This window comes from Homarus americanus, unplaced genomic scaffold, assembly GCF_018991925.1.
Source record: "Homarus americanus isolate GMGI-L3 unplaced genomic scaffold, GMGI_Hamer_2.0 scaffold31037, whole genome shotgun sequence".
Classification (NCBI taxonomy): Eukaryota; Metazoa; Arthropoda; class Malacostraca; order Decapoda; family Nephropidae; genus Homarus; species Homarus americanus.
The window spans coordinates 28,056,287-28,082,813 of NW_024722227.1; the positions used below are offsets into that span (position 1 = coordinate 28,056,287).

The 26,527-nt window shown below is 38.6% G+C and overlaps 2 protein-coding genes across 2 annotated transcripts; one reads left to right on the top strand and one right to left on the bottom strand.

The window, feature by feature from the left end:
- Window positions 1-6,875: 6,875 nt before the first annotated feature.
- On the bottom strand, window positions 6,876-13,032 carry LOC121862474 (60S ribosomal protein L3-like). Its single transcript, XM_042360775.1, has 8 exons — window positions 12,941-13,032; window positions 11,276-11,468; window positions 9,778-9,946; window positions 9,185-9,320; window positions 8,491-8,677; window positions 7,647-7,849; window positions 7,230-7,385; window positions 6,876-7,052 (listed from the first exon to the last, which is right to left on the bottom strand). The coding sequence occupies exons 1-8, from the start codon at window positions 12,941-12,943 to the stop codon at window positions 6,891-6,893; spliced, it is 1,209 nt and encodes a 402-aa protein (XP_042216709.1). The 5' UTR covers window positions 12,944-13,032; the 3' UTR covers window positions 6,876-6,890.
- Window positions 13,033-15,614: 2,582 nt separating this feature from the next.
- Window positions 15,615-17,630, top strand: LOC121862475 (NADH dehydrogenase [ubiquinone] 1 beta subcomplex subunit 10-like). The gene is made up of 4 exons (XM_042360776.1): window positions 15,615-15,757; window positions 16,429-16,564; window positions 16,849-16,988; window positions 17,259-17,630. Exons 1-4 carry the CDS (start codon window positions 15,664-15,666, stop codon window positions 17,375-17,377), a joined length of 489 nt encoding a protein of 162 aa, XP_042216710.1. The 5' UTR covers window positions 15,615-15,663; the 3' UTR covers window positions 17,378-17,630.
- The last annotated feature ends 8,897 nt before the right edge of the window (window positions 17,631-26,527 follow it).

Here is a 26,527-nt window from a genome sequence, read left to right on the forward strand (position 1 = left end):
GGTGGACTGCCTAATGCAAGCAAAACATGTTGAGGTCGGCTCGTAAGAAACTCGTTAATCGGTTTGCTCGTTAACCGAAGTTAAGAATCTTATGGAAGGTAACTCGTTAACCGAGGGACCACTGTATTATTACTGTGTTAAGGTCTTTATGTATAATACTGTAACTCTCTGTCCAAGAAGGTGCCAGTAACTTGACCTCTAGTGACTCAACTGTCCAAGAAGGTGCCAGTACTTGAATCATTTCCGTCTTGGAGAAATTGTGATATTTCCAGGTATAAACTTTACTGTACTTACCTCACCTTTTAGACAATACTTTACACCCTTAAGTTAGTATTTTTTTTTTACTAATCTGACTTTCAGGAGAATAAATCACTGAAGTTATTTTTTTACTGATCTGATGTACATTTGGAGTTAAACAGATTATATTTCTCAATTGATATTTAATTGATCTGATTTTAGAGATACTGTGCAGCATGGTTCACAAATAGGGTGGTGGACGAGTGGAACAAGCTTAGCAACTTTGTAGTAAGTGCTGGAACGCTGGAAAGTTTTAAAAGGAGGCTAGATAGATTCATGGATGATAGAGAGTGGTAGTAATTCTTAACAGGAGCTGCCATGCACAGACCAACCGGCCTATTGCAGACTCCTTATTTTCTTATGATATACTGTACAGCAAGCTCATGGCTGGAAACAAACAGATTTAGTTATTTTTAAAGGTTAAGAGATGTGTTACAATACAGCATTTATTTAACCCTTGAATGAAATACTGTAATCTACCCATAAGCCACAATCTTTCATCAACGCACTTTTCCATTACCCGGAAAAACAAACGGCAATCCAAGAAATTTTGAGAAAAATCTTTATTTAGGGGCATTCCAACAAATTTCAAGAGATTGTATCACGCACAGACGCCCCTTTGAAAAATACTTGGCATGATGTCGTTTCCTTATACAGTCTCTCCTAGACTTCTGACAATGCTTAAATAATACAGTGGGGTATGCTATAACGAACGGATCCTACTCCGAATATTCCTATAACGAACGGTTTTATCTATAAAATTGAGAATTCTATAACAGAAAACTCCTCCAGAAAATTTTTTTTTTTTTCTTACTAATTTGGTAATTAGTGTTTTCAGTTAAACGAACAAGGTTCTAGAACCAATTAGATTCGTTATAGCATACCCCACTGTACATAGAAAATCTGAAATGGGTGTCTCTTTTTCTTCTCAGCACCACAAAACTCTCACTTTTAAGCTTGCCAACCATTTTAAAGGGAATTACAAAATTTTTTTTTGGCAGTACACAGTGCAATCACTGACGTTGGGACTCGTAAATACATAATTTGACAAAATTTTGGTACGACTGAGGCGGTCATAAGTTGGGGAGTAGCTGTACAGTATAGTGTATTTGTTTTCTATGATAGCACTATGACAGATGATAGGAGATGAGTTTATGATTTATTATGGCATGGTCACCCAAGAGCCAGCATGGACTACAGTATAGTGTTGTATTAGTTTCTCATAACATAATGACAGATACAAGCTGAACAAAGTTAATATAAAGATTAACTTGTTGATGATTGTTTATACACGCACACTGTGTTACAAGTTATTTATTGTCGGCTTATAAAGAACTTTGTTAAAATAAGGCATATTATCTGCCAGCACAGCCCACCATACCTAGGAGGAATGTGTGTAGTGTGTGTGGAGTGTGTTTGTGTGTGTGTGTGGTGTGTGGAGTGTGTTTGTGTGTGTGTAAAAACCTAACCTAACCATACATACTGCAGTTTCCTAGGATGTGTTTTGATGACTTACACCTGTACAATATTGTGTTTCATAATAAAAACTGGATTTATCTCAGAAAAAATACATTAAAGTATTGTAAAAAAAACACAAATAACCCAGAATTTATTTTTTTGTCTAAGTTTATTTCTGCCACACTGAATATAAGAGAAATATATAACTTTTTTTAATACAGTTTTGTACAGGAAAGAATAATCATTGCTTTACTGATCTTGTATTTAATACACTGGAGTAAATATACTGTCATTAAGTATTAACTAGACATTTACTGTACTGTAAACATAAGCCAAAACTTGCTGAACTTTAACCAATTAGATGATAAAAGTTTTTCATGTTCTGATAGTTAATGAATGCCTTTACAAAATACAAAAGCAGTAGACATAAATAATTGAAAAAAAGGATGTCTAAAATTTTTGTTGCCAGTACAGTACAGTATGTGGCCTTGTCAGCAAGATTCATAAATGCATTTTGAGTCTAAAAATTTTATATTTGTTTGTTCATATTTCTAATTAAGTTCAAGGTACGTCAAGTAATTTTCTTTACTCCGTTCACCTGTTGGGATATATATACAAATTTAATTGTACTGAACAAAATGTGTAAGAAATTAATATTATTTTTATATTTCTTCAGTCAGTTTTGTCATATTTCATAAGGATATAGATTATATAATGTAATACTGTACTGTACAGCCCTACATGAGGTGATATTTCTGTCCTACTGTACTGTACTTGTTCTGTAGGATGGGGTCAAACGTCTCGAACACTTGACAGTATTTACCATGTAAGTACCCGAAGATCTTGGGTATTAAGGAGGGTTTTATCCCAGTTTGTGGTTCAGACATAATATGTGATGACCAGTAGTGTTATTAGTATATCCCAATCATATAACTCACAAGTAGATGACAGATATTGTTAAGTGTTGTTCAAGACTTTTGACCCCGACTGTATGTAAGTTACCGTTTGCCAATATCGTGTCTAACCTTAAATTTGACCAATTATATCATTTAGTTGTATGTGTAATAATACTGTATACTTTGTTCACCTGGGGTATACATATACTGTGCTGTATAATCATCTAATACAGTGGTCCCTCGGTTAACGAGCACAATCCGTTCTAGAAGGTTGCCCGTTAACCGAAACCATTGTTTCAATGGTTTTTGGGTAATTGGTTCCAGCTCACCGAAAATTGCCAAAATTCAACAAAAAAGGTAGAAAAGTACACTTACTTTGAGGTGTGTATGTAGAAGGCTCCTGAATGATGATGATGATGGGAATTAGAATGGGGGTGGAGGAGAAGAGAGAAGAGAAGGCATTAGGGTGGAAGAGAAGTCACCCCATGTGCCATTTCACCCATAAAATTTTAGTTCTCTCGGTGTAATTCAAGATTATGTTCTTTAAATCAACACTGCACTGCATTATATACGGTATTGTCAATATGTAAAATATATTTCAAAATGACCAATAATTTGCTTGGAAACACAGAAAAAAAAGCATTTAGTTGAAGAGTCTCAAGCAAGATGTTACCTCCACTGAGAAGACACAAAGACTGACGCCTGTATGGTGTGTTGGCAGGCTGGATGGCATGTTCAATAATTTTTAAAATTACTAAAAAATTTAATATTAAAGTTTTAAAATTATTGAATCGTATAAACTTCTTGATATTTACTAAAATGGTAAGGAATTTAAGCCCTAGAACCGATTACTGTATTGGCGGACTAATACTACAGCTGGTGGACCGCCAAATACAAGCGAAAACATGTTGAGGTCGGCTCGTAAGAAACTCGTTAATCGAGGGATTGCTCGTTAACCGAAGTTAAGAATCTTATAGAAGGTAACTCGTTAACCAAGGGACCACTGTACATCATTAAGAGAACTAATGGCTGTGAAAATTGTGGATGACCAATTACTGTTAGTAGTAAGTTATTGTTAGGTGAATCATTTATGGTAAGATATGTTGTGTAGTTTGTTTAATTATTTATATATATATACAGTATCTATCAGTCCCTGGGGATTACCCTCTTGAATGGCCTTGTTAACAGCAATTTTTCAGGAGCACTTGAGCAGCAATGAATAAGTTTGGGGGAATTTAAACTATAAAACTTATCACCATTTCTTGCCAAACTTTATCCTTAATTAATGTAAATAAAGTAATGTTTTGTGTTATATATTTTTACGAAGATGAAATAAAATATATTTACCAGGAATTATAGTGTTATTGATATTATTTAAGTTACCAGCTTGATCCAGTTATGATGTATTGTACTGGGAGTGTTTGTGTTGTTAAGCTGGCATAGGGTGTGAGGGAGACTATTTTAAGCTGGCATAGGTGGAGGACTGTGTTTTTCAAGCTAGCACAGGTGGAAGTGAGACTTTCAAACTGGCACTGGTAAGGGAAACTCAAGCTTAGTAATCAAACATCTATGAGCTTGAGGCTTCTCTCCAAATAATAATGATCAGCTTAAATTGATTTGACAAAGTTTATCTCAGAGGTAAATTGATGCCACAGATAAAAAAGTTTATACAACATCTGCGCCTTAACTTTTATTAGATCTATACTGTACAAAGGTCACCCAGGACTTCCTATTGTTTATATCATGTCCGCTGACCACTTATCCTGCCAGCAACGTGATATTTGATCCAGGAATCATGTCATGATTCTTTGTCACGAGATTAAGTGTACAAGCTGATTCCACAGAAGGTAGGGGAGGGATTCCACTAAATTGAATAGTTACGACTTATTTCTCTGGCAATGAAGTAGATATGTTCAGGAAATATATTTTTATTCTTGGATATAAAATAATCAGAATTGGATTAAAATGAGAATACATTCCAATACTTCATTAAAGCACCTAATGTGTTGAAGGAATTTATTATGAGAATATGGTAATAATAAAGATTTTAAGGTAATGTAGCCAAGTATATTATGTAATCTTTTTATATACTGTACTGTACTGTAGCCATAACCGAAAATATCCCTTATCTATACTGTACTGTGAAGGCAATGATGGAGATAAACTAGCTTTCATATATGGCTCTATAGTACCTGGAGGAGGAGGAGGTATAGTGGACAATAATGATCACCTACAAGCTTCCCTGATATAGCAACAACCCTCGACTTGGTCACCAGCCACAGGGGATCTTTTTCTTCATCTGACACATCTGTCCCAGCCAAGAACTACTACATTATCAAGGCCAAACTAAACCTAGACCTCCAGTCCCCACACTATCTCTCTCTAGTCTTCCTCGAGACTGTGTGAGGGTCATCAATGTCTTCCTTCCACCTTATCAGTGCCTTTAGCCTTGAAGGGAACATGAGGTAACGACCAGACTATCTCATGGTAGGTCCACACTGGGACTCACGATGCGGGCTCGATTCTCATGTTGAACTGGTTTGTTTTTTACGAGGCCTGTGCGCACAGATCAGGCAAACTCTGGCACGAGGTAATTTTTTTGTGACTGTGGCAACTTGACACATCGCATTTGTTTCTTTTGTACACAATATTAAGCCACCAAACAGTCTCCTGTACCCAAGCATCCATACTGTGTCTCTTGTGCAAGTTAACTGGTCTGGGTGTTGAGCTGTCTGTGTGGACGTTCTCTTTACCCAAGTTTGCATCACGAGGACTGGGGTAGTCTGGCCTTTAACGATGTGGGAGTGTCGAATTGTGTTGTAGTGGTGTACGAATTTTTGTTAGGTGATACTTGTGGGAGAGTCACTGGCCAGGAACCTATCACCATTGACCCCATGTTATAATGATCCTGATTTATGATATTTTGATCTGTGGAGGAGTTTCCAGGACATTAACCCCATTGTAAAGAAGTTTATTCACCCTTGTATATAAAGTTTAAACACGCTCAACACTCTGACCTCACATACTGTAACGGGACTCAAACAATATGATCCTTTTCTCTGTAAGCATGAAAATTAATGTTTAGATGGAAATTTTATTTTCCATTCAAATATATATACTGTACTGTACAGTATATCCTGTACAGATGATTCAAAGCTTAACTGTCTGTAATAAACGTTTTAAATATTCTGAATATGTAATTACTTCAAGGCTCCGTTAATTAACACCTATTACATTATACCAATTTTAAGATTTCCTTAACCAGCACATAAAAGATAACTGTACTGAACCTTTATATTAAATTTAAACAATCTGTTTTGACCTCTGCCATTTAAAGCCAATATGTAGAGTACTGTACTGTACAAAGGTTCACATCTCAGTTGTTCATTTGGGTCATACATAACTTCGTATTGTTTCTGGTCATGTGCAGTATAGTACTGGGAAGTTGGTGTCAACATCCCCCCCCCCCCCCGTACTGTATTCATAGAATCTCTCGATAGATCTTGAGCAGGAATTATATTGTGTCGGTCTGAGATGTTACATTTTTGGCTTCATCAGCAGCTCTAAATCCCACTTGGGTATTAACCCACAGTTACTTCCAAGCTGGAACAGAACAATTAACTGTGATAACCTACAAAAATCTACTAAATTTGACTTGTATGGACAATTTTCAAGTTAGTTGAGCTACTGTGTACAGTACTGAAAGTCATTCACTGATAAAAGCTGCGTAAACTTGTTAATTTTCCAACAAACTTCCTTAAGTGCAAAAAGTTGTACATGTGTAACTTCACAAACTCAATAGCAAGTAATATTGTGAACAATCCTGTTCTGTACATCACTCCACACATACAAGATTTTACAGAATCTTTAACTTACATTTTTCCACCAGTGGATAATTTTCAGTTATGAATGTTTTTTTTAAGATCGATTTATAATTTAATACTACAGTATAACATAACATTTAACTATTACCAAGACCATTAGTGAAGTGGTACCTCAAACCACTTCACCAAGTCTTGGTAATAGTTAAAAATCTTACACGTTAGAATTAAATGAAGAATCATGATAAAACAATTCACAGCTAAAAAGTATCACTGCATCACCACTTTACAAAAAAACAATCAGGTAATGTGTCTATCATTAAAATGTTGTGTAGTATAATAAAGTACAATACTCTGTAGCCATTATTAAAACCTCTCATAGGAATCATTAAAAACCTGTACGTCATCCAGCTACATTTTATTGATTCAGCTTTTTCTTCTTGTCTTTCTTAAGCACGCCCATAAAGGCAGCCTTCTCTGCACTTGTCTGGAAGCGACCGTGACCCATCTTACTGCTGGTGTCAATGAAGTGTAGACTGATCTTCTCCAGAGCAATGCGCTTAGTCTGGACTACAAGTGACTGCAAGTAAACCATACACTGATTAATACTACATCTATTTGGGGAAATTATTTTAAAGCCGTGATAAATTATCAGTCCTATCATTTAATTTCACTTAACGTCATTGAAATAAGGCTCTATGGGTTATCATCATTGTGGTTCAAATATCAATATTGTACCCCAGTAAAAGACACCGACCTTTCTCAGACAGATGACTCGTTTCTTGGGTCCCGCACAGCAGCCCTTGATCATCACAAAGTCCTGGTTTACTTCACCATAGTGAGGGAAGCCTCCCATAGGCGTGATGGTCTTCTCGGTGAAGTCGTACTCCGTGGACGCGTTGTTCTTCACCACCTGTAAGAAGTTAATAATAAATAGCCAGTACTTTAAACAATAGACTAGCACTCAAAACACTATCAAGACTGGTGGACAATAAAAAACTTTATAATAAATGATAAAATGTAACCGTTCAACTTTCATAGTTAACTTCAATAATAGTTTGTCTGCACTAACATGTACATCATCCCAAGCGTTCAGTAAAAGTGGTTACCAATTGTTACTGATGGGAATTTAAGTCCACATAGATCAAGTCACGAGCATTTTATACCAACCCACCTTTCCATCCTTGGTATGAACACCCTGGCCAATACGGTAGATCTTCTTGTTCATCTCCGTACGGTGGTGGTAGCCCTTCTGGCCAGCACGAGCCACGGTGAACTGCACGCGGCTGGGATGCCAAGCTCCGATACAGGCAACCTTACGAAGACCTTTGTGGGTCTTGCGCGGCAGCTTCTTTGTGTGCCAACGGGAGGTCACGCCTGTATGAGAGAATCGTAGATCAAAACAAATCCTCGTAAAACTCACACATCTGTTTATCGTCGACCTCAGAAGGAAGGCAACATAAATTTCGTCAGTAAATCTGAACGTGTTAATCATCATTAGATACCGTAAAAATATATTCCTAAGGTGTACAACGAAAGACAAAAGTCGTGTCGAGATGAAATCTGGGGGAAACCTTTGGCACGCTCTATGGTGGAGGGCCTCTCGTAATGCTTCACGAGTTATATTTAATCTTCGGGCAAAACAGCGACATGATTTTTGTCTCCATAAATTCTCCCAATTAAAGACTCGTCAAGAAGCCATTAGCCGAATTAAAAACGACTTCACATTTGGTTTTGTCGGCAAGTTTTGATTCACACCAAATATTGACTAAGAATGTACTGTACTGACCATACCAGGTCTTGTTAAAACACTAATACACATTAATTAAACTACCGACCTGTCACTCAAGAAAATCAAGGCTATGTACTGTATATCACCACAATATAATCGTCCATCTGAATTACCACAATATAATGAATCTAACTAAACCACAATACTATCGTCTAAATCACCACAAACTATAATCACCCTTAAATCACCATCACCCCACATCAAAAAATAACCCAGTTCAACTCACCCTTTACACCTTTGCCCTTGGTCACCCCTATAACATCCACCATCTCGTCCTGGGCAAAGACGTTAGAGACGGGGACCTGCTTCTCAAAGTGGGACACTGCCCAGTCCACCTTCTCTGGCACTGTCCCGCCGTTGAGTTGGATTTCCATAATGTGGGCTTTCTTTTGCCTTTTCTTCAGGATCTTGATCTGGTGGTTAAGAACGATGGTTAAGGAGTATTGTTTATCATCGGTAATTTGATTCATTTAACTAACTACTGTAAACCCCCTTCTAACGACCTCATTCAATGCAGACAAGTATATCCCCACCTAGGAAAACTTACTATCATTAATCAATAATTTATTTCATTAAACTACTGTAAAGTCCCTCTAACGACCTCAAACCAGACAACTATCCCCCCAACCTAGGAAAAAATAACTTGCTATCAGTAATCAGTATTTATTTCATTTGTTTAACTATTGTCTATGTATTTATATAATGAATGAAGTCCTATCCTGAGTATGGACAATGATTACATTAATTACCTGTGTATGAACAATGACGTATTAATTACGGGTGTATGAACAATGACGTATTAATTACGGGTGTATGAACAATGTATTAATTACAGGTGTATGAACAATGATGTATTAATTACCAGTGTATGAACAATGATGTATTAATTACCGGTGTATGAACAACAATGCATTAATAACCTGTGTGTGTGCAATGATGCGAACAGAGCTACAGTACTTCTTGATCTTGGCCAGGTCCTTCTCGATGACCTTCTTCCCCACCTGATCCTGCCACTTCTGGGAGGCATTGGTGAAAGCCTTCTTCTTGGACTTGTGCCTGAGGGTATAACAGTGTGAGGGCCTCTGTCACAAGGAACCAGTCTTGGAGGAAGAGACCCGAACACACGCATGGAGCACTGCCCTCGTCAGAAGCTAGTACTCCACGGTAGGACGGATTCCGCGGGGCTACTCCGAACTGATGCAACTATCCGGGAGTGTGGCCGAGATAGCTCATCAGCCGAGAAATACCCCTTGGAATCTACAGGAGCAGTGTCCCGGACTCATGGCCAACATATGCTGTTGCCAGAGGAGTATGGGAGTGCTAGTGGAAGTGTTTGTGAGCACTGGAACCATTTATAACAGGAACAAGCACTAAAATATAATGCTATGAGTGAGAATTTGAGCACTGGGACCATTTGTAACCATATCAAGCACTAAAATATAATCCAAAATATAACATTTTTCAACCAGTGGCATTCAAGTTTTTGCAGCATAACAAGATGAAGTTAATTTACCAGTTCTTGTAGAAACGCCTCTTGCATTCTTCAGAGAGATGCTCAGCCCAGACAGTCTTCAGGGCCCGCATGCCTCTCGGGGTTTCGATATATCCGATAACTCCGACGCAGATCATAGGGGGCGTTTCTAGGATGGTCACACCTTCCACCACCTCCTTCCTGTTGATTTCTGAAAGACACGGTTTTTATTACAAGCACGAACTAAAAAAAACCAACGCTCTGACACGTAGTGCTTAATGGTTTGTATCGTGTATGGTTGTACTCCAGGATCAAGGCTCACTAGGAACTTCGAGGAGTTATGGAATATACACGCCCTAATGCTCAACCAGCTGTTACACCGGGGGCACCAGGTTGATCTCTGATGCACAACACGGGAGGACTGTACAGAGTGAAACAGTTCCCAAAGTTGCTCTGTGGAATCGCCAGCGTGAACCAGCTACCACAAGTCATCAGGTTTACAACATGTAAAGTTATCTAAGAAAACTACAATAACTACATAATCTTTCAAAACTAACTAGTGTGAAATAGGAATAATTTTATATTACAAGAACATACAGATAATTGGCTACAATAGGTAAAAAATAACCAACAATTCTTAATGGTATCTACTTTCTAAAATATAGTACAGGTATATAATTATTACTGAATTTATGGGGGTAGTTATGACAAGTTTGGCCTTTACAGCATTCTGAGGAAATCCCTTCATAGAGGAGAAAGCGTTTTACCCAGACACTAAATTTGCAGAGGTGGAACGGATTTTGTACAATTTATATCACCCAAGTTTAATTTCCCATTGGTGCCTTACAGGATGATTTTTTTAAACCAAATTCTATAATAATTCACAAATTTGACCTAACCTGACTAAATTTACAGGATTTCTTTTAAACAGATAATTCCTATAATAATCCACGAACTTGCCAACCTGACCCGACTTAAATTTTTACAGTATTAATTTCAATCATAAAAAATAAAATTAACCAATTTCTTTTACAAATTTCTACATTCTATAAATTAACAAAAGAGAACTCGGCCCCAAAAACTACTATTTTTCAGCGTCATTAAAAATGTTTCTGGCAAAATAACTGACGTTCCAACACTAAAGACAACTAAGTATCGTACAGATTTGCCATCATCGAACAGCTTCCATACCAAAAAACTAATGCCCTCGAAGGATTCATTTTCTCGAGGATATAAAGTCTAATCGTGTAGAGAAATTTCCTCAAGCTGGTGCCAAGGCTGGACCAGGTGTCAAGTACAGTAGTGTTAATTCTTTATCTATGCAATATTTACCGTATATGGATAACAATTAATCCACACAAGTTAATTTCAAAGCATTATATCAAATTACTCTGCCTTCTGTTTCCTTACTCATACAATCTATCCAATTCTTTATCTATGCATTAATTACCATATATGATAAACGTCTCCTCGCCCCCCCCCCCCCTCCAAAAATCAACATTAAAACCGCAGAAACAAAAAACATAGTAGTATTACTCACTGGATCCCGGCTTGTCTGCCACACGAACAATGTGGGTCATGCCAGCCTTATATCCCAGGAAGGCCGTAAGGTGCACGGGCTTGTTCTTGTCGTCCTTGGGGAAAGCCTTTACCTTGGGGCGATGACGCTTTGACCTCTTCTTGGGGTAGAATCCCATAGACCCATGACGGGGCGCGCTGAACTTACGGTGAGACTGGGAGAAAAATAAACACTTAGGGTCTTTTACAGTAGTTCACTATTCTAACTAACCAAATCATGGGGGCCGGTTAGGTCAGGTTAGTTAGTTTAGATGATTGTTACTTTTACGCATTTTTTATATGAAGGAACAGTGCTAACCTAATCAGGGTGATAGATTAGGTTAGCTTGGGTTAGGTTAAGTTCGGGTTTTTAACAATTTCCTAGTTTTTTTCCAACAAATTTAATACCCAAAGAAAGACCAATGCACTACTATAAATCCACCCAGAACTTAACCCAATTCAACCAATAGTACAGTTTAACGAGCACTGGACACCTAAACTGGCTGTGATCAATGGTTTGTATCGTGTATGGTTGTAACCCCAGGATCAAGGCTCACTAGGAACTTCGAGGAGTTATGGAATATACACGCCCTAATGCTCAACCAGCTGTTACACCGGGGGCACCAGGTTGATCTCTGATGCACAACACGGGAGGACTGTACAGAATGAAACAGTTCCCAAAGTTGCTCTGTGGAATCGCCAGCGTGAGCCAGCTACCACAAGTCATCAGGTGTGAAGCTTAATTATAACTTTGGACAGCTATCTAACCTGGTATAGCTATCTAACCTGGTATAGCTATCTAACCTTGTACAGTAATTCAAGGTTTTGCAATGAATAAATAATGCCTGATATTTTTTTCCTTTTTACAAATAGACAACCAATTAATGTTTGGGTTACGGTGTTAGGTTAAATTTCTTAGTTTAGGTTAGATTAGATTAGGTGCTTTGGTTAACATAAGAACATAAGAATGGAGGACACTGCAGCGGGCCATACTGGACAGTCCCCTTTACACCCAACCCCTATTGCTCATATATCCACCCAACCTGTGTTTGAAGCTATCCAGCGTATTAGAGTTAATGATTAGTCTTGTCATTCTCCTCTGATCAATGTTTAAATATAATGTTAAAATCAACGGTTGTCCACTTGAATGAAATTTACCATAACTTTCTAACACCATCTTGGTTAGGTTAAGTTACATTTAGTTTTGGTTGAGAAATGAGCAGTCCAGTGTTAACATCCGCGGTTGTCTACTAATATCCCTCAATTAGGAAAAAATGCCGGACAAATAGCGATGTACCGCAATCATACAACCACCCTATGGCTATTACTATATCAGCTATGGCCATCACTCTATCAGCTATGGCCATTACTATATTAGCTAAGGCCATTACTCTCAGCTATGGCCATCACTCTACCAGCTATGGCCATCTGGTGGTTCATGGGTTGGTCTGTTCACCTCGTGGCCATAACCCGTGCGTCTGGCCAGTCAACAATAATCCACACATCCTACAGCTAAATCACCATTCACAAGGTTAATTACCACTGTTAATGTAAGCTATAACATAGTAACTACTTATTACGACAATATTCCCGTCTTGGGGTTGAAAATAAGCTATAATAAGTAACAAGACACAAAAGTGCGACTCACCATCTCGTCTCACGCTGCTGGAAAGAACAAGATGGCCGCTGCGTCACTATATATATGGTGGCCGCCACGCACAGTGGTGCCACGTTTTCCCGCTAAAATTGAAATTAATTGGGTTTTTAATTTGTTTTAATTTTATTTAGATAATTAATTGTATTTAACCTGAAGAAAATAATTAATTAGACTTTTTTAATAATTAGAATCTCGTTATTACTTTATTCATTACTAACATCATTTCAAAATAATATAGAAAGTAAAACCCTTGCAACGACTTGTATATGTTTCCTCTTCAATTATTCATTCAAGACTATTATTTTAAAGATGGTATTACTTATTTATCAAATACCATCAATCGAGGTAATTAAGCTAAACCCTTTAACTACCCATTCCCATTTGGTATTATTACCCCCACATACCTTTCCACAACAGAACACGTGGCACACCAGCACCACACGGCATTAGACAATACGTCCTAAAGAAATTATTATTATTATTATTATTATTATTATTATTATTATTATTAATATTATTAATATTATTGTTATTATTCATAATTTCTGGCTAAATTAACATTTAAGCACGTGAAGGTGCAGTGGAAGCCATATGTGAAGCGTGGAAGGCCATATGTAAGTACGTGGAAGGCCATATGTAAGCGTGGAAGGCCATATGTGTAGCACGTGGAGGCCATATGTAAGCGTGGGAAGGCGTGGAAGAATATATGCACGTGGAAGGCCATATGTAAGTGCGTGGAAGGCCATATGTAAGCACGTGGAGGCCATATGTAAGTACGTGGAGGAGGCCATATGTAGCACGTGGAAGGCCATATGTAAGCACGTGGAAGGCCATATGTAAGGCACGTGGAAGGCCATATGCGTACCGTGGAAGGCCATATGTAAGCACGTGGAAGGCCATATGTATAGCGTGGGAAGGCCATATGTAGCAGCCATATGTAAGCACGTGGAAGGCCATATGTTAGCACGTGGAAGGCGTGGAGGTATATGTGGCACGTGGAAGGCCATATGTGGAAGGCCATATGTGAAGGCCGTGTTAAGCACGTGAAGCCATATGTTAGCACGTGGAAGGCCATATGTTAGCATGTAGAGCCATATGTTAGCGTGGAAGGCCATATGTTAGCGTGAAGGGCCATATGTTAAGCACGTGGCCATATGTTGGTGGAAGGCCATGTGGCCATGTTCTGGACGAAAGTTCCGGAGGTCCAGGATAGGTTGAAACAACCATTCCCTAGAAAGACGAAGAGTGCGGGGAGGTGCGGGGAGGTGCGGGGAGATATGATAGAAGTATTTAAGTGGGTGAAAGGAATCAATGAAGGGGATATAGATAAAGTTCTTATAATATCCGAGCAGGATAGGACTCGAACAACAGTTTAAGTTGGATAAGTTTAGGTTTAGGAGGAGATAGGAAGAAACTGGTTCTAAAATAGGGTGGTGGACGAGTGGAACAAGCTTAGCAACTGTGTAGTAAGTGCGGGAACACTGGAAAGCTTTAAAAGGAGGCTGGATAGATTGTTAGACGAGTGGAACAAGCTTAGCAACTGTGTAGTAGTGCGAGGAACGCTGGAAAGCTTTAAAAGGAGGCTGGATAGATTGGTGGACGAGTGGAACAAGCTTAGCAACTGTGTAGTAAGTGCGGGAACACTGGAAAGCTTTAAAAGGAGGCTGGATAGATTGTTAGACGAGTGGAACAAGCTTAGCAACTGTGTAGTAAGTGCTGGAACGCTGGAAAGCTTTAAAAGGAGGCTGGATAGATTGTTAGACGAGTGGAACAAGCTTAGCAACTGTGTAGTAAGTGCTGGAACGCTGGAAAGCTTTAAAAGGAGGCTGGATAGATTCATGGATGATAGAGTGGTAGTAACTCTCGACAGGAGCTGCCATGCACAGACCAACCAGCCTATTGCAGACTCCTTATGTTCTTGTGCCCAGTACTTGTGTGACAGAGACGTGACCAGCTTGAGGATGAACGCCAGTAGAGATGAACGCAGTAGAGATGAACGCCAGTAGAGATGAACGCCAGTAGAGATGAACGCCAGTAGAGATGAACGCCAGTAGAGATGAACGCCAGTCGAGATGAACGCCAGTAGAGATGAACGCCAGCACTGATCGCCCTAGCGGATAACGAGCCTATCAGAGGTGACGAGGAAATAAATAAAGTAAAAGTAAAAGTAGTCGCAATTATCTACTACACTTAAATAATTATCAGATAAAGTAATTAAGTGCTATTCAATAATTATATCAAATTTATGGTCATTTTTTAACCTTTTGACCAAATATTTTAATACAATTTAATGATAATTTGTTGAGAGATGGCGCTGGTGGTCACAAGTGTTACCAACTCTTCCCAACCAATAGTATACTGTATATATGATGTGTAGGTTATAATTCTCTTGATAACTTTGATTTCAGGGATAAATACAGAAATATAATCACTATATTCAGGTAATTAAGAGTTTTTAACGATATATAGTTAATTTAATAGGTAATTAATGAATATATAAAAATTAAAAACATTGACAAACATATAGTTACAACAATAGATTAAAGAAAGATCCTATCAATCTCAACTACTATAATGAAAAAATATATATAAAAAACTCCATAATTCATAACATAATACCATAATTCCCCCCCAATATATGAAGTAAAAACAAGAAATATTGTGGTTTAGGGTGAGAGTTGGTAACAGTGTTAGTCCCAGCTGTGTTGACCAAGATGGGAGGTGGAGGAGATGACTCACACAATACCTTTATTTCCTTCATCCAAGCTGTCAGCAATACCCTAGATGCTCCCGTCACGTGGTTTAGGGGTCTGTATCATCACTACAGCTGTTAAGAAATATTTTTTAATTATACTGAAGAACCATTTGTTATATACATTAACCGGTGGTCCAACTCCCCCCCCCCATTACCTTGTTAATTTACTATTTTTTAGCTTATTTATCGTCAATTTACTATTTTTCAGCTGATTTATCTTTAATTTACCATTTTTCAGGCCATTGGGCTATCAAAGCAAACGAAACTAACACTAACCAACCTTAACCAAACCAAAATGCCCTCCCTAACCTAACACTAACCTAACACTAACCAACCCTAACCAAACCAAAATGCCCTCCCTAACCTAACCCTAACACTAACCAACCCTAACCAAACCAAAATGCCCTCCCTAACCTAACCTAACCCTAACCTAACACTAACCAACCCTAACCAAACCAAAATGCCCTCCCTAACCTAACACTAAACCCCTAAAACCAAATGCCTCCTAACCAACCTAACCAAACCAAAATGCCCTCCCTAACCTAACCCTAACACTAACCAACCCTAACCAAACCAAAATGCCCTCCCTAACCTAACCTAACCTAACCCTAACCAACCCTAACCAAACCAAAATGCCCTCCCTAACCTAACCTAACCACGATAATTTCCTCAACATGTTAAACTATCTCACAGTTTTGACTACTCTCTCTATCACCACCAACAGAGTCCGTCGTCACCAAGAACCGGCCTCAGTACCCATGGTATCACCGCCAGTTCCGCCGCGTTCCCACCATAGACGAATGTTACACCGACGACGTAGTTTGTTTCATCGAGGCTAACGAGCAGTTCAAGAGGGACAGGTGAGGCGTGTGTATGTGTCATGTACTGTACGTATTATAATGTATGAAACGGGTAACAGCAGGCCTCTGTGTGTGTGTGCGTGTATATATGTGTGTATGTGCGTCTTAAAATAGCCATTAGAATAACAAAAAATACAGAATTATATTGAAATATTGGTCACAAACAAGATAAACTTAACCTAACCTTATTTATCTATTTATTTATTTACTTATTTATTTTAGGATTGTAGACAAGGGTTACTTATTTATTTACTTACTTACTTATTCACTTACTTATATTTCAGGATGGTTGACAATGAAGTGCTGAACATCCTGCGCCAACGACAAGAGGACTGCATACTGTACGAGGCGACAGACCACAAGGAGAAGTGTGCTGGGTTAATGGAGGTGTATGACAAGGCTGCTGAGAATTGGTTCATCAAATGTAAGGATATTGTACATTATTAGGGTGTGTTGAGTACTTTAAGGAGTGTACTGTACTGTGCTGTAATGGACTGTACTGTACTCTAATGGACTATACTGTAATGGGTAATACAGTACAGTATAGGACAGTTCAGTATAGTGCAGTACAGTATACAGTACAGTAATGTAGTTAAGGTTTAGCATTGGTCTTAATCTACAATAATCTTACTGTTAACTTCTGTATAAATTTTCATCTATATATAATAATAAGTTATCTCTACCCCCCCTCCAGACGGTGACTTAGGTGTGTACGGGACCGTGGTCGACGCGTACATGAAACAGAAACACCGGATGATATGGGAGCGTCGCCACGGACCGGTCGGCTCTGGCATGAAGGACTCACTGGCTTGAGACGCCCCCGTGTAGATTGATCAAACTGTCGGTAATTAGTCTCTAACGATTCATATCTTTTGTTGGTATATGTAAAAAAAAAGGAATCCAGGTAATTTAAATTATGGGTCTTTTAAATTGTTACTGTTGGTAAGAAACTGTAGTTATTGATAGTTATTGATGATTTACTCTAAGAGGATGTTTGGGGCTTTCGTGATGTAAATTGTTAAAGTCAAGTTTTGATGCCAATGTTGTACATAAATAATTTTATTTATTTGTTAGTTTTATTATATATATACTGTAGAGTATTCCTTTACACTGTCATTGTATAAAGACATTAATTGCTTGAAGGAATAACAGGGAAATCATATTACTGTACTTATGGAAGTGTACTGTATTACTGTCAATAAATGCAGGAATTTCCTCCAGCCATTTATCACATCTTAGACCATTTTATAATCATGGTTTGATCGCTCCTGTTCTCTTGCATGCAGGGTGAGAGAGAGAGGCCATATCAAGCTATGAAACTATCTCCTCCTATTACCAACTCCACTTTCATTACTAATTGGATCACCAGTATGGCTTTTGCCAGGACAGGTCTACTGGTGATCTGCTCTCCTACTGCACCCATCTTTGGTCATCCTCTCTTCGTGATTATGGGGAAACTTTTGTCATGACCCTCGACATCTACAAATCATTTGACAGGGTATGGCACAAGTCTTTGCTATCTAAACCTCCCTCTTTTGGTTTCTCTCCCCAACTTTGTTTTCTCATCTCTAGCTTCCTTGAGAACCGATCCATAGCAGTTGTTGTCGAGGGATCGATCTCTCGCTCTTTCTCTACCAATAGTAGTGTCCCACAGAGTTCTGTTCTTTCACCAACTCTCTTCCTTCTTTTTATCAATGATTTACTTCACACTACAACTAATTCTATCCATTCTTACGCCGATGATTCTACTCTTCACTCTTCCTCACATTTTCCCCTTCCTCCTAACTCTCAAACTAGATCTGTTTCTAGAACTGATATCATTACTTCTATCAACACGGATCTGTGCAGCATCTCTGAATGGGGAGATACAAACTTGGTTAAGTTCAATAGTAATAAAACTCAGTATTTACCAATTACACTTTCCAAATTAGATGATCTCCCACCAATCACATTTCAGGACGCAATCATTCTGCCAATTTCTAAAATAGATATGCTAGGCCTCATCATTTCCTTTAATATGTCATGGAAGCCACACATTCACAACATTGCTAAAGCTGCCTCCCGAAAGCTGGGAATGCTGTACAGATGCCGTAGCTACTTCACTCCTGAGCAGTTGCTTCAGGTATATAAGGGATTCATTGGTCCTAACTCGGAGTACTGCTCTCATATATGGGGCAGCTCTTCAACTGTTAGATAGGGTGGAATCAAAGGCTTATTAACTCTCCTCCTTTAGTTGATAATCTATCTTCTCTTCACAATGTTGCTTCACTCTCTCTATAACCCATTATAGTACATCCTCCTTTCCTCACACAGCCAAACTGTACAATGCTCTGCCTGTGTTTCTTGACTCACACAATCTGTTTTCTGTCATCTTCGCGGTGTAGATTAATATAATATATATATACCTGTATATATATATTTTTTTAATTTTTTTTAAACACTCTTCCCACCCCCCTCCCTCAACACTGATCATGTCACCCAGGCAGCACATGTCATCAACACAGTCCAGACACATCCCCACAATGTTAAATTTCTTGAGGCTCTGTCACCACATGATTATCTACACATACACTACCGTACACACAAAAGTCACCAACATTCTACCATTTACTGCACATTACAAATTCTTGAATATTTAAATTTATAATGAAATATCCACATAATGACCATAAAACGATGATTATAATGAGTGCAAAAAAAATAATATGACTTAACTTATGCACATAATCAAAACACTAACTGAAGGAATAAAAAAAAGATGTAATAAAGACCACAGTACTGTTAAATAAATGGAGAATAAGAGAAAGGTAGGTATTGGCCTCCCTGTGTCGACCAAGAGATGCTGTATACGACAAGGCTGCTATGGACACTAATGCTTAATGGGTAAGTTAAACCACATAAATTTATAAATCGTAATATATATATATATATATATATATATATATATATATATATATATATATATATATATATATATATATATATATATATATTAGTTAAAGATATGGTAGTTGATGGTAAAAGAACACAAGGCTTGTTTAATCACTATCTCGGAATTCTATAGATTATTCGACTATTTGTGTAGGAAATAAAAGCCTGTGTAGTTAAGAAAGGTGGAAATCGAGCAAAAATATTTTACAAAATTATTTAAAACTATATTGCTTCCGGTGGAATTGTATAAAATTTCACGTTTTTATTTGAATTTTTATGTAAAGTAGAATTTTTTTTTACCTTTTTTCGCGGGAAAATTGGTGGTGTTAGTGGTGGTAGTCTTGTGTTGGAAGACCTGGACCCATAACTATTGATATATTTAACTGCCATCATGTTCTATTTAGTTCAGGTGAGTGTCTAAGGTGTAATTCAATCGTTAAATATAGTAATGTAGTACGTGTGTTTGTAAGGTCATTAGAACTTGGGTGATTTGTCTCTCCAAACTGCATCATTTCCTTCGCCCATCAACTGTTGTAACTTAATCCTCTTCCATCTGTTAATTACGGTACGATTTTGTGTCATAACAGAGAGAAAGAGAAGGAAAGAGAGAGAAAGAAAGAGAGAGAAAGAAAGGTAGATATAGCGAGAGAGAGAGAGAGAGAGAGAGACAGTATATTGAAATCTTTTTATAACGAACAGTCTTCTCTACATATAACGTTAAATAGAGGTTTCGTTGTATAGGTTAGGTTATATGGTTTAATTAAAGTTAGTTTTTTAAGTTAGGATTGGTTAGGTTAGGTCGCTTGGTTAGGCATGTCCCCCCCCCCCCCATATTGGCTCCTAGTTACCTATTTTTACTATCTCTTTTTAATGTTGTACTGTCCTCTATATAAGGTGATTCTTGATTACTATTTAATACGTCTACTATTCCAACAACACATTATTATTTTGGCTGCTATTATTAAAATATTGACTTCTATTAGGGAATTTAAACAACACATTATTGCCGCTATAATTTTGGTTTCTTTATATTGTCTTCTATTCGGGATATTTTTTCAGTGTTTGGACATATATATTAATTAAATAGCGTTAGGTTAATCTCAAGGTGAAATAAACCAGGGTTAAAGTTCAGGGAATTCTTCAGTAATTGTTTGTGAGGCAGTGGTGGTACGTGCCTGTGTACACACCGGAAACACCTGTACATTTATTAAAACTTGTCTCCACGTTCTGATTAGGGTCGTATAAACACTAATTAGGTCACCTAGCATCACTAATTAAGTCCACCTAGCACCGTATAAACACTAATTAGTCCACCTAGCATCGTATAAACACTAATTAGTCCACCTAGCATCGTGTAAACACTAATTAGTCCACCTAGCATCGTGTAAACACTAATTAGTCCACCTAGCATCGTATAAACACTAATTAGTCCACCTAGCATTGTGTAAACACTAATTAGTCCACCTAGCATCGTATAAACACTAATTAGTCCACCTAGCATTGTGTAAACACTAATTAGTCCACCTAGCATTGTGTAAACACTAATTAGTCCACCTAGCATCGTATAAACACTAATTAGTCCACCTAGCATTGTGTAAACACTAATTAGTCCACCTAGCATCGTATAAACACTAATTAGTCCACCTAGCATCGTGTAAACACTAATTATTCCACCTAGCATCGTATAAACACTAATTAGTCCACCTAGCATCGTGTAAACACTAATTAGTCCACCTAGCATCGTGTAAACACTAATTAGTCCACCTAGCACCGTATAAACACTAATTAGTCCACCTAGCATCGTATAAACGCTAATTAGTCCACCTAGCATCGTGTAAACGCTAATTAGACCACCTAGGATTATATTTCGTACTAATTAGGCCACGTCACATTACATTAATAGTAATTAGGCTACTTTAAATACTTAAAAATTTAGTTGTATCCGAACTATAATTGTGATATATCTAGTGATGGTTGCTAGTAATTAGACCTTGTATGACAGATGACAAATTATCCTTAGTATGATTGGTATTTATTCAAGCGTGTGTGGTATAATTGTCGTGGTATAATTGTTGTGGTATAATTGTTGTGGTATAATTGTTGTGGTATAATTGTTGTTGGTATAATTGTTGTGATTGTGTGGTATATACGTTCATGTCGTAGTACAATTGTTTTAATATACGTTCATACAATTTTTTTTATAATTCATGTGGTTTAAGCACTGTATACGTTCATCGTGGTAACAATACGTTCATTTGGTTTAGCTTACACTATACGTTCATGTACGGTTACAACACACTATACGTTCATGTACGGTTACAACACACTATACGTTCATGTACGGTTACAACACACTATACGTTCATGTACGTTTATGACTTACCGTAGCTATTTATGCATGTGAGGTGTTTTCTTATTACGTAATAAAATATAAGTAATGTTTAGGGATTCCTGAGTTAGTCTTTAGCTGTAATTGGTTACGTTAGTGTTAGGTTTGGTTACGTTAGTGTTAGGTTGTGTTAGGTTTGGTTAGGGTAGGTTAGGTTGTGTTAGGTTGGTGTTAGGGTGGGGTTAGGTTGTGTTAGGTTAGGTTGGGTTGTGTTAGGAGTTGTGTTAGGTTTGGTTTAGGGTAGGTTAGGTTGTGTTGGGTTGGTGTTGGGGTAGGTTGGGTTGTGTGTTAGGTTGGTGTTGGGGTAGGTTAGGTTGTGTTAGGTTAGGTTAGGTTGTGTTGGGTTGGTGGTGTTAGGGTGGGTTAGGTTGTGTTAGGTTAGGTTGGGTTGTGTTGGGTTAGGTTGTGTTAGGTTGGGTTGTGTTGGGTTAGTGTTGTGTTGGGTTGTGTTAGGTTAGTGTTAGGGTAGGTTGTGTTGGTAGGTTGGGTTGTGTTAGATTAGGTTGTGTTGGGTTGGTGTTAGGGTGGGTTGGGTTGTGTTAGGTTGGGTTTTGTTTGGGTTGTGTTAGGTTGGGTTGTGTTGGGTTGGGTTGTGTTAGGTTAGGTTGTGTTAGGTTGGGTTGTGTTGGGTTGTGTTGGGTTAGGTTGTGTTAGGTTGGGTTGTGTTGGGTTGGGTTGTGTTAGGTTAGTGTTGTTGTGTTGGGTTGTTAGGGTAGGTTGGGTTGTGTTAGGTTGGGTTGTTAGATTAGGTTGTGTTAGGTTAGTGTTAGGGGTAGGTTGGGTTGTGTAGGTTGGGTTGTGTTGGGTTGTGTTGGGTTGGGTTGTGTTAGGTTGGGTTGTGTTGGGATTGGTTTGTTATGGGTTAGTGTTGTTGGTTGTGTTGGGTTAGTGTTGGTGTTGTTGGGTTAGGGTTGTGTTGGGTTTATGTTAGGTTGGGTTGTGTTGGGTTGGGTTGTGTTTAGGTTGGGTTTGTTGGGTTGGTGTTGTGTTAGGTTGTGTTGGGTTTAGTGTTGGTGTTGTGTTGTGGTTGTGTTGGGTTGGTGTTAGGGTGGGTTGGGTTGTGTTAGGTTGGGTTGTGTTAGATTAGGTGTGTTGGTTAGTGTTGGGGTGGGTTGGTTGTGTTAGGTTGGGTTGTGTTAGGTTAGGTTTGGGTTTCTCTGAGGTTGTTGTGAACGTATGTTACTAGGAACTGTTCTTTAAGGAGAAACGTTACGGTATCAGTGGTGCTGGGGAGCTGAGGGCCTTGCTGGGGAAGAGAGAGGCGGCGGGTCAGCTCATTTTAAGTCAGTTGGTTGAAGTAAACTGTGTGTGGGTGACGGTGCTGTACTTTAACCGTATCTCTCCGTCTCTGGTGGATCCTGGTGTGAACATCCGTCAGGTTAAAACATCGAATATTATCGTGTTTGTTTATTTTTGACTAAGACATCATTGGTTTAACATCACATTAGTAGATTTTGAAGAATATCGTAAGTAGTGGTTATCGTTCTATGTTTGACCCATTGAAGTGTGAATGATGTTGTTAGGTAGTTAAAGTGATTTTATCTCATAATAGTTCCAAATATGTGAGAAAATGTGAGAAAATGTGAGAAAATGTGAGAAAACTTTAATATACACAAGTTTGAGAATCCATATTTGTGTTTTATCATAAAGTGGGTTTATAAGACGCTCGTTTCATCTCCGTAAGTTAATTTACTGTGAAATAACCTGAATAGCCAATACAGTAGTTCACTCTCCCAGCCTGTGGGAAAATTAAATTAAGTGCCACGAAGCCACTTTCTCTGCGCCATTATAGATAAAGTGTTTGACAGCGCCACACAGCAGGGATAGCAACAAGCAAATCAACCGCAACCTCTAGCATCTGACGCGCTGCACCTATCAGCACCAGTTAACACCTCAAATATTCACACTTATCCGGATCACCCATTTAGAAGTATCATTATCCACTGTGTGTCTATTTTATCCGGCTTAAATGGTTATCCGGATCAGCCATTTTAAGTATTATTATCCACTGTGTCTATTTTATCCGGCTTAATTGGTTAACCGGATCAGCCATTACAAATGTTTTGTATCCACTGTGTCTATTTTATCCGGCAATTGGTTGTTCTGGATCAGCCGATTTAAGTGTTTTTTTATTATCCTGTGTGTCTATTTTATCCGGCTTAATTGGTTGTTTCAATTTCACTTTCAATTTCGATTTGAGTCACTGTGTGAGGCGGGAGTCAGGGGTCAGGGGTGGGGGTCAGGGTCAGGGGTCAGGGTGCGGGTCAGGGGTCAGAGGAAAGTTTCTGTTGTATGTGACGAGCAGTTTCGTTTGTTCCTGGGAATACTGCAGTACAGTTTAGAGTACAGTCCACTAGTACAGTCACACAGTACAGTCCACGAGAAATTTTAGTTTAGTACAGTCACACGAGTTACAGTTTAGAGTACAGTCACAGTACAGTTTAATTCTGTCACACAGTACAGTTTAGAGTACAGTCACCCCAGTACAGTTTGAAATTACAGTCACACGAGTACAGTTTAGGAGTACAGTCACACAGAGTACAGTTTGGAAATTACAGTCACACAGTACAGTTTAGTACAGTCACACAGTACAGTCCACAAGTTCAGTTTGGTGCGTGCAGTCATTGCAGTTTGAAGTACAGTCACACGAGTACAAGTTATGCAACAACTACCATTACTCAATGTAACCTCTTTAACTAACCTAACCTAATCTATATTAACCTAATTTAACCTCACTTACCTTAGATTAACCTAGATTAACCTCACTTAACCTAGATTAACCTCACTTAACCTAGATTAACCTCACTTAACCTAGATTAACCTCACTTAACCTGAATTAACCTCACTTAACCTAGATTAACCCAATTTAACCCAAACACTAAGACAGTATCTTTTATCAGCGATTTAGTAGGGTTAGGTTAGGTTAGGGAAGCCATCTTGGGTATGATTGGGTTGGGTTGGGAAGCCATCTTAGTTGGGTTGGGTTGGGTTGGGTTGAGTTAGGTTGAGTTGGGTTGGGTTTGAGTTGGGTTGGGTTGGGTTGGATTTAAGGTGTAGTGGGCAGCTATCAAACAGGGAGAAGATATTGGAAGCATAATGTGTTTCTATGGTGAACCTGCTGCCTGTGACCAGGTTGATGATCTGACTTTCTGCCTCATTTACACACGGTTGTAGGGTCTCAGTTGTTTCCTGACAACACCTACAACATAACATGACACAACACAACACAACACAACACCACAACCTATACAACACAACACAACAACACAACACAACACAACACAACATACATATATTGTTTCTCACTTTTAATCTTATTAAAATATATTATTATTATTATTTTTATTATCATTATTATTATTATTATTATTATTTTTATTATCATTATTAATATAATTATTAATATAATTATTATATCATTATTAATATATTTTCTTTAGGCACTGGACTAGTCGGTGACCTACTGTATACCCTGGTAGGTTAATCCCCGTAAAAATAAATAAAATAAATAAATAAAGTTACAGGATGCAGCAATCAGCTTGGAAAATATACCTCACACACACACCTCGTCTATAGGGGTGAAGGGGTAAGAGGTCACTTGCTAACGACCTATATGTTTCTGAAGTGGTGTTGATTATTGAAGTGATGAGGAGGGTGTTGAGATTTGTTGTGTTGTGTGTGTGTGTGTGTCAATAAAACAAACGTTGTTCTTTGTGTACAGTAGAGAGGACACGCAAAACACACTAAACGCCTCTATGCTTCTGTTTGAGAGGTGGTGTGATTCAATGAGGTACAGTCCTTCACTAGTGTGTTTACAGGGCTCGTCATATAGCTAGGTACAGTCCCTTCACTGGAGTGTGTTTTACAGGGGCTCGTCATATAGCCCTAGGTACAGTCCCTTCACTAGTGTGTTTGGGGCATCGTCATATAGCCTAGGTACAGTCCCCTTCACTAGTGTGTTTACAGGGGCTCGTCATATGTGGAGTACAGTCCCCTTCACTAGTGTGTTTTGGGGCTCGTCATATAGCCTGGGTACGTCCCTTCACTGAGTGTTTCAGGGGCTCGTCATGCCTAAGGTACAGTCCCTTCACTAAGTGTGTTTGGGGCTCGTCATATAGCCTAGGTACAGTCCCCTTCACTGAGTGTGTTTACAGGGGCTCGTCATATAGCCTGGAGTACAGTCCCCTTCACTAGTGTGTTTGAGGCTCGTCATATAGCCTAGGTACAGTCCCCTTCACTAGTGTGTTTACAGGGCTCGTCATTGCCTAGGTACAGTCCCTTCACTGAGTGTGTTTAAGGGGCTCGTCATATAGCCAGTACAGTCCCTTCACTAGTGTGTTTACATGGGCTCGTCATATAGCCTAGGTACAGTCCCTTCACTAGTGTGTTTACAGGGGCTCGTCATATAGCTGGTACAGTCCCCTTCACTAGTGTGTTTACAGGGGCTCGTCATATAGCCTAGGTACAGTCCCTTCACTAGTGTGTTTGGGGCTCGTCTTATAGCTGGGTACAGTCCCCTTCACTAGTGTGTTTCAGGGCTCGTCATTATAGCCTGGTACAGTCCCTTCACTAGTGTGTTTTACAGGGGCTCGTCATATAGCCTCAGTACAGTCCCCTTCACTAGTGTGTTTACAGGGGCTCGT

Excerpts from the sequence above, each read along its gene's own strand:
- LOC121862475 (XM_042360776.1), top strand. The coding sequence starts at position 15,664 with ATGGGAGGTGGAGGAGATGACTCACACAATACCTTTATTTCCTTCATC. Across the intron at positions 15,758-16,428 it reads TCCCGTCACGTGGTTTAGGG|AGTCCGTCGTCACCAAGAAC; the intron begins GTCTGTATCATC and ends CACCACCAACAG. Across the intron at positions 16,989-17,258 it reads TGAGAATTGGTTCATCAAAT|ACGGTGACTTAGGTGTGTAC; the intron begins GTAAGGATATTG and ends CCCCCCCTCCAG.
- LOC121862474 (XM_042360775.1), bottom strand. Across the intron at positions 8,678-9,184 it reads GCATCATTGCACACACACAG|ATCAAGATCCTGAAGAAAAG; the intron begins GTTATTAATGCA and ends CTTAACCACCAG. Across the intron at positions 7,850-8,490 it reads CAAGGGCAAAGGTGTAAAGG|GCGTGACCTCCCGTTGGCAC; the intron begins GTGAGTTGAACT and ends TCTCTCATACAG.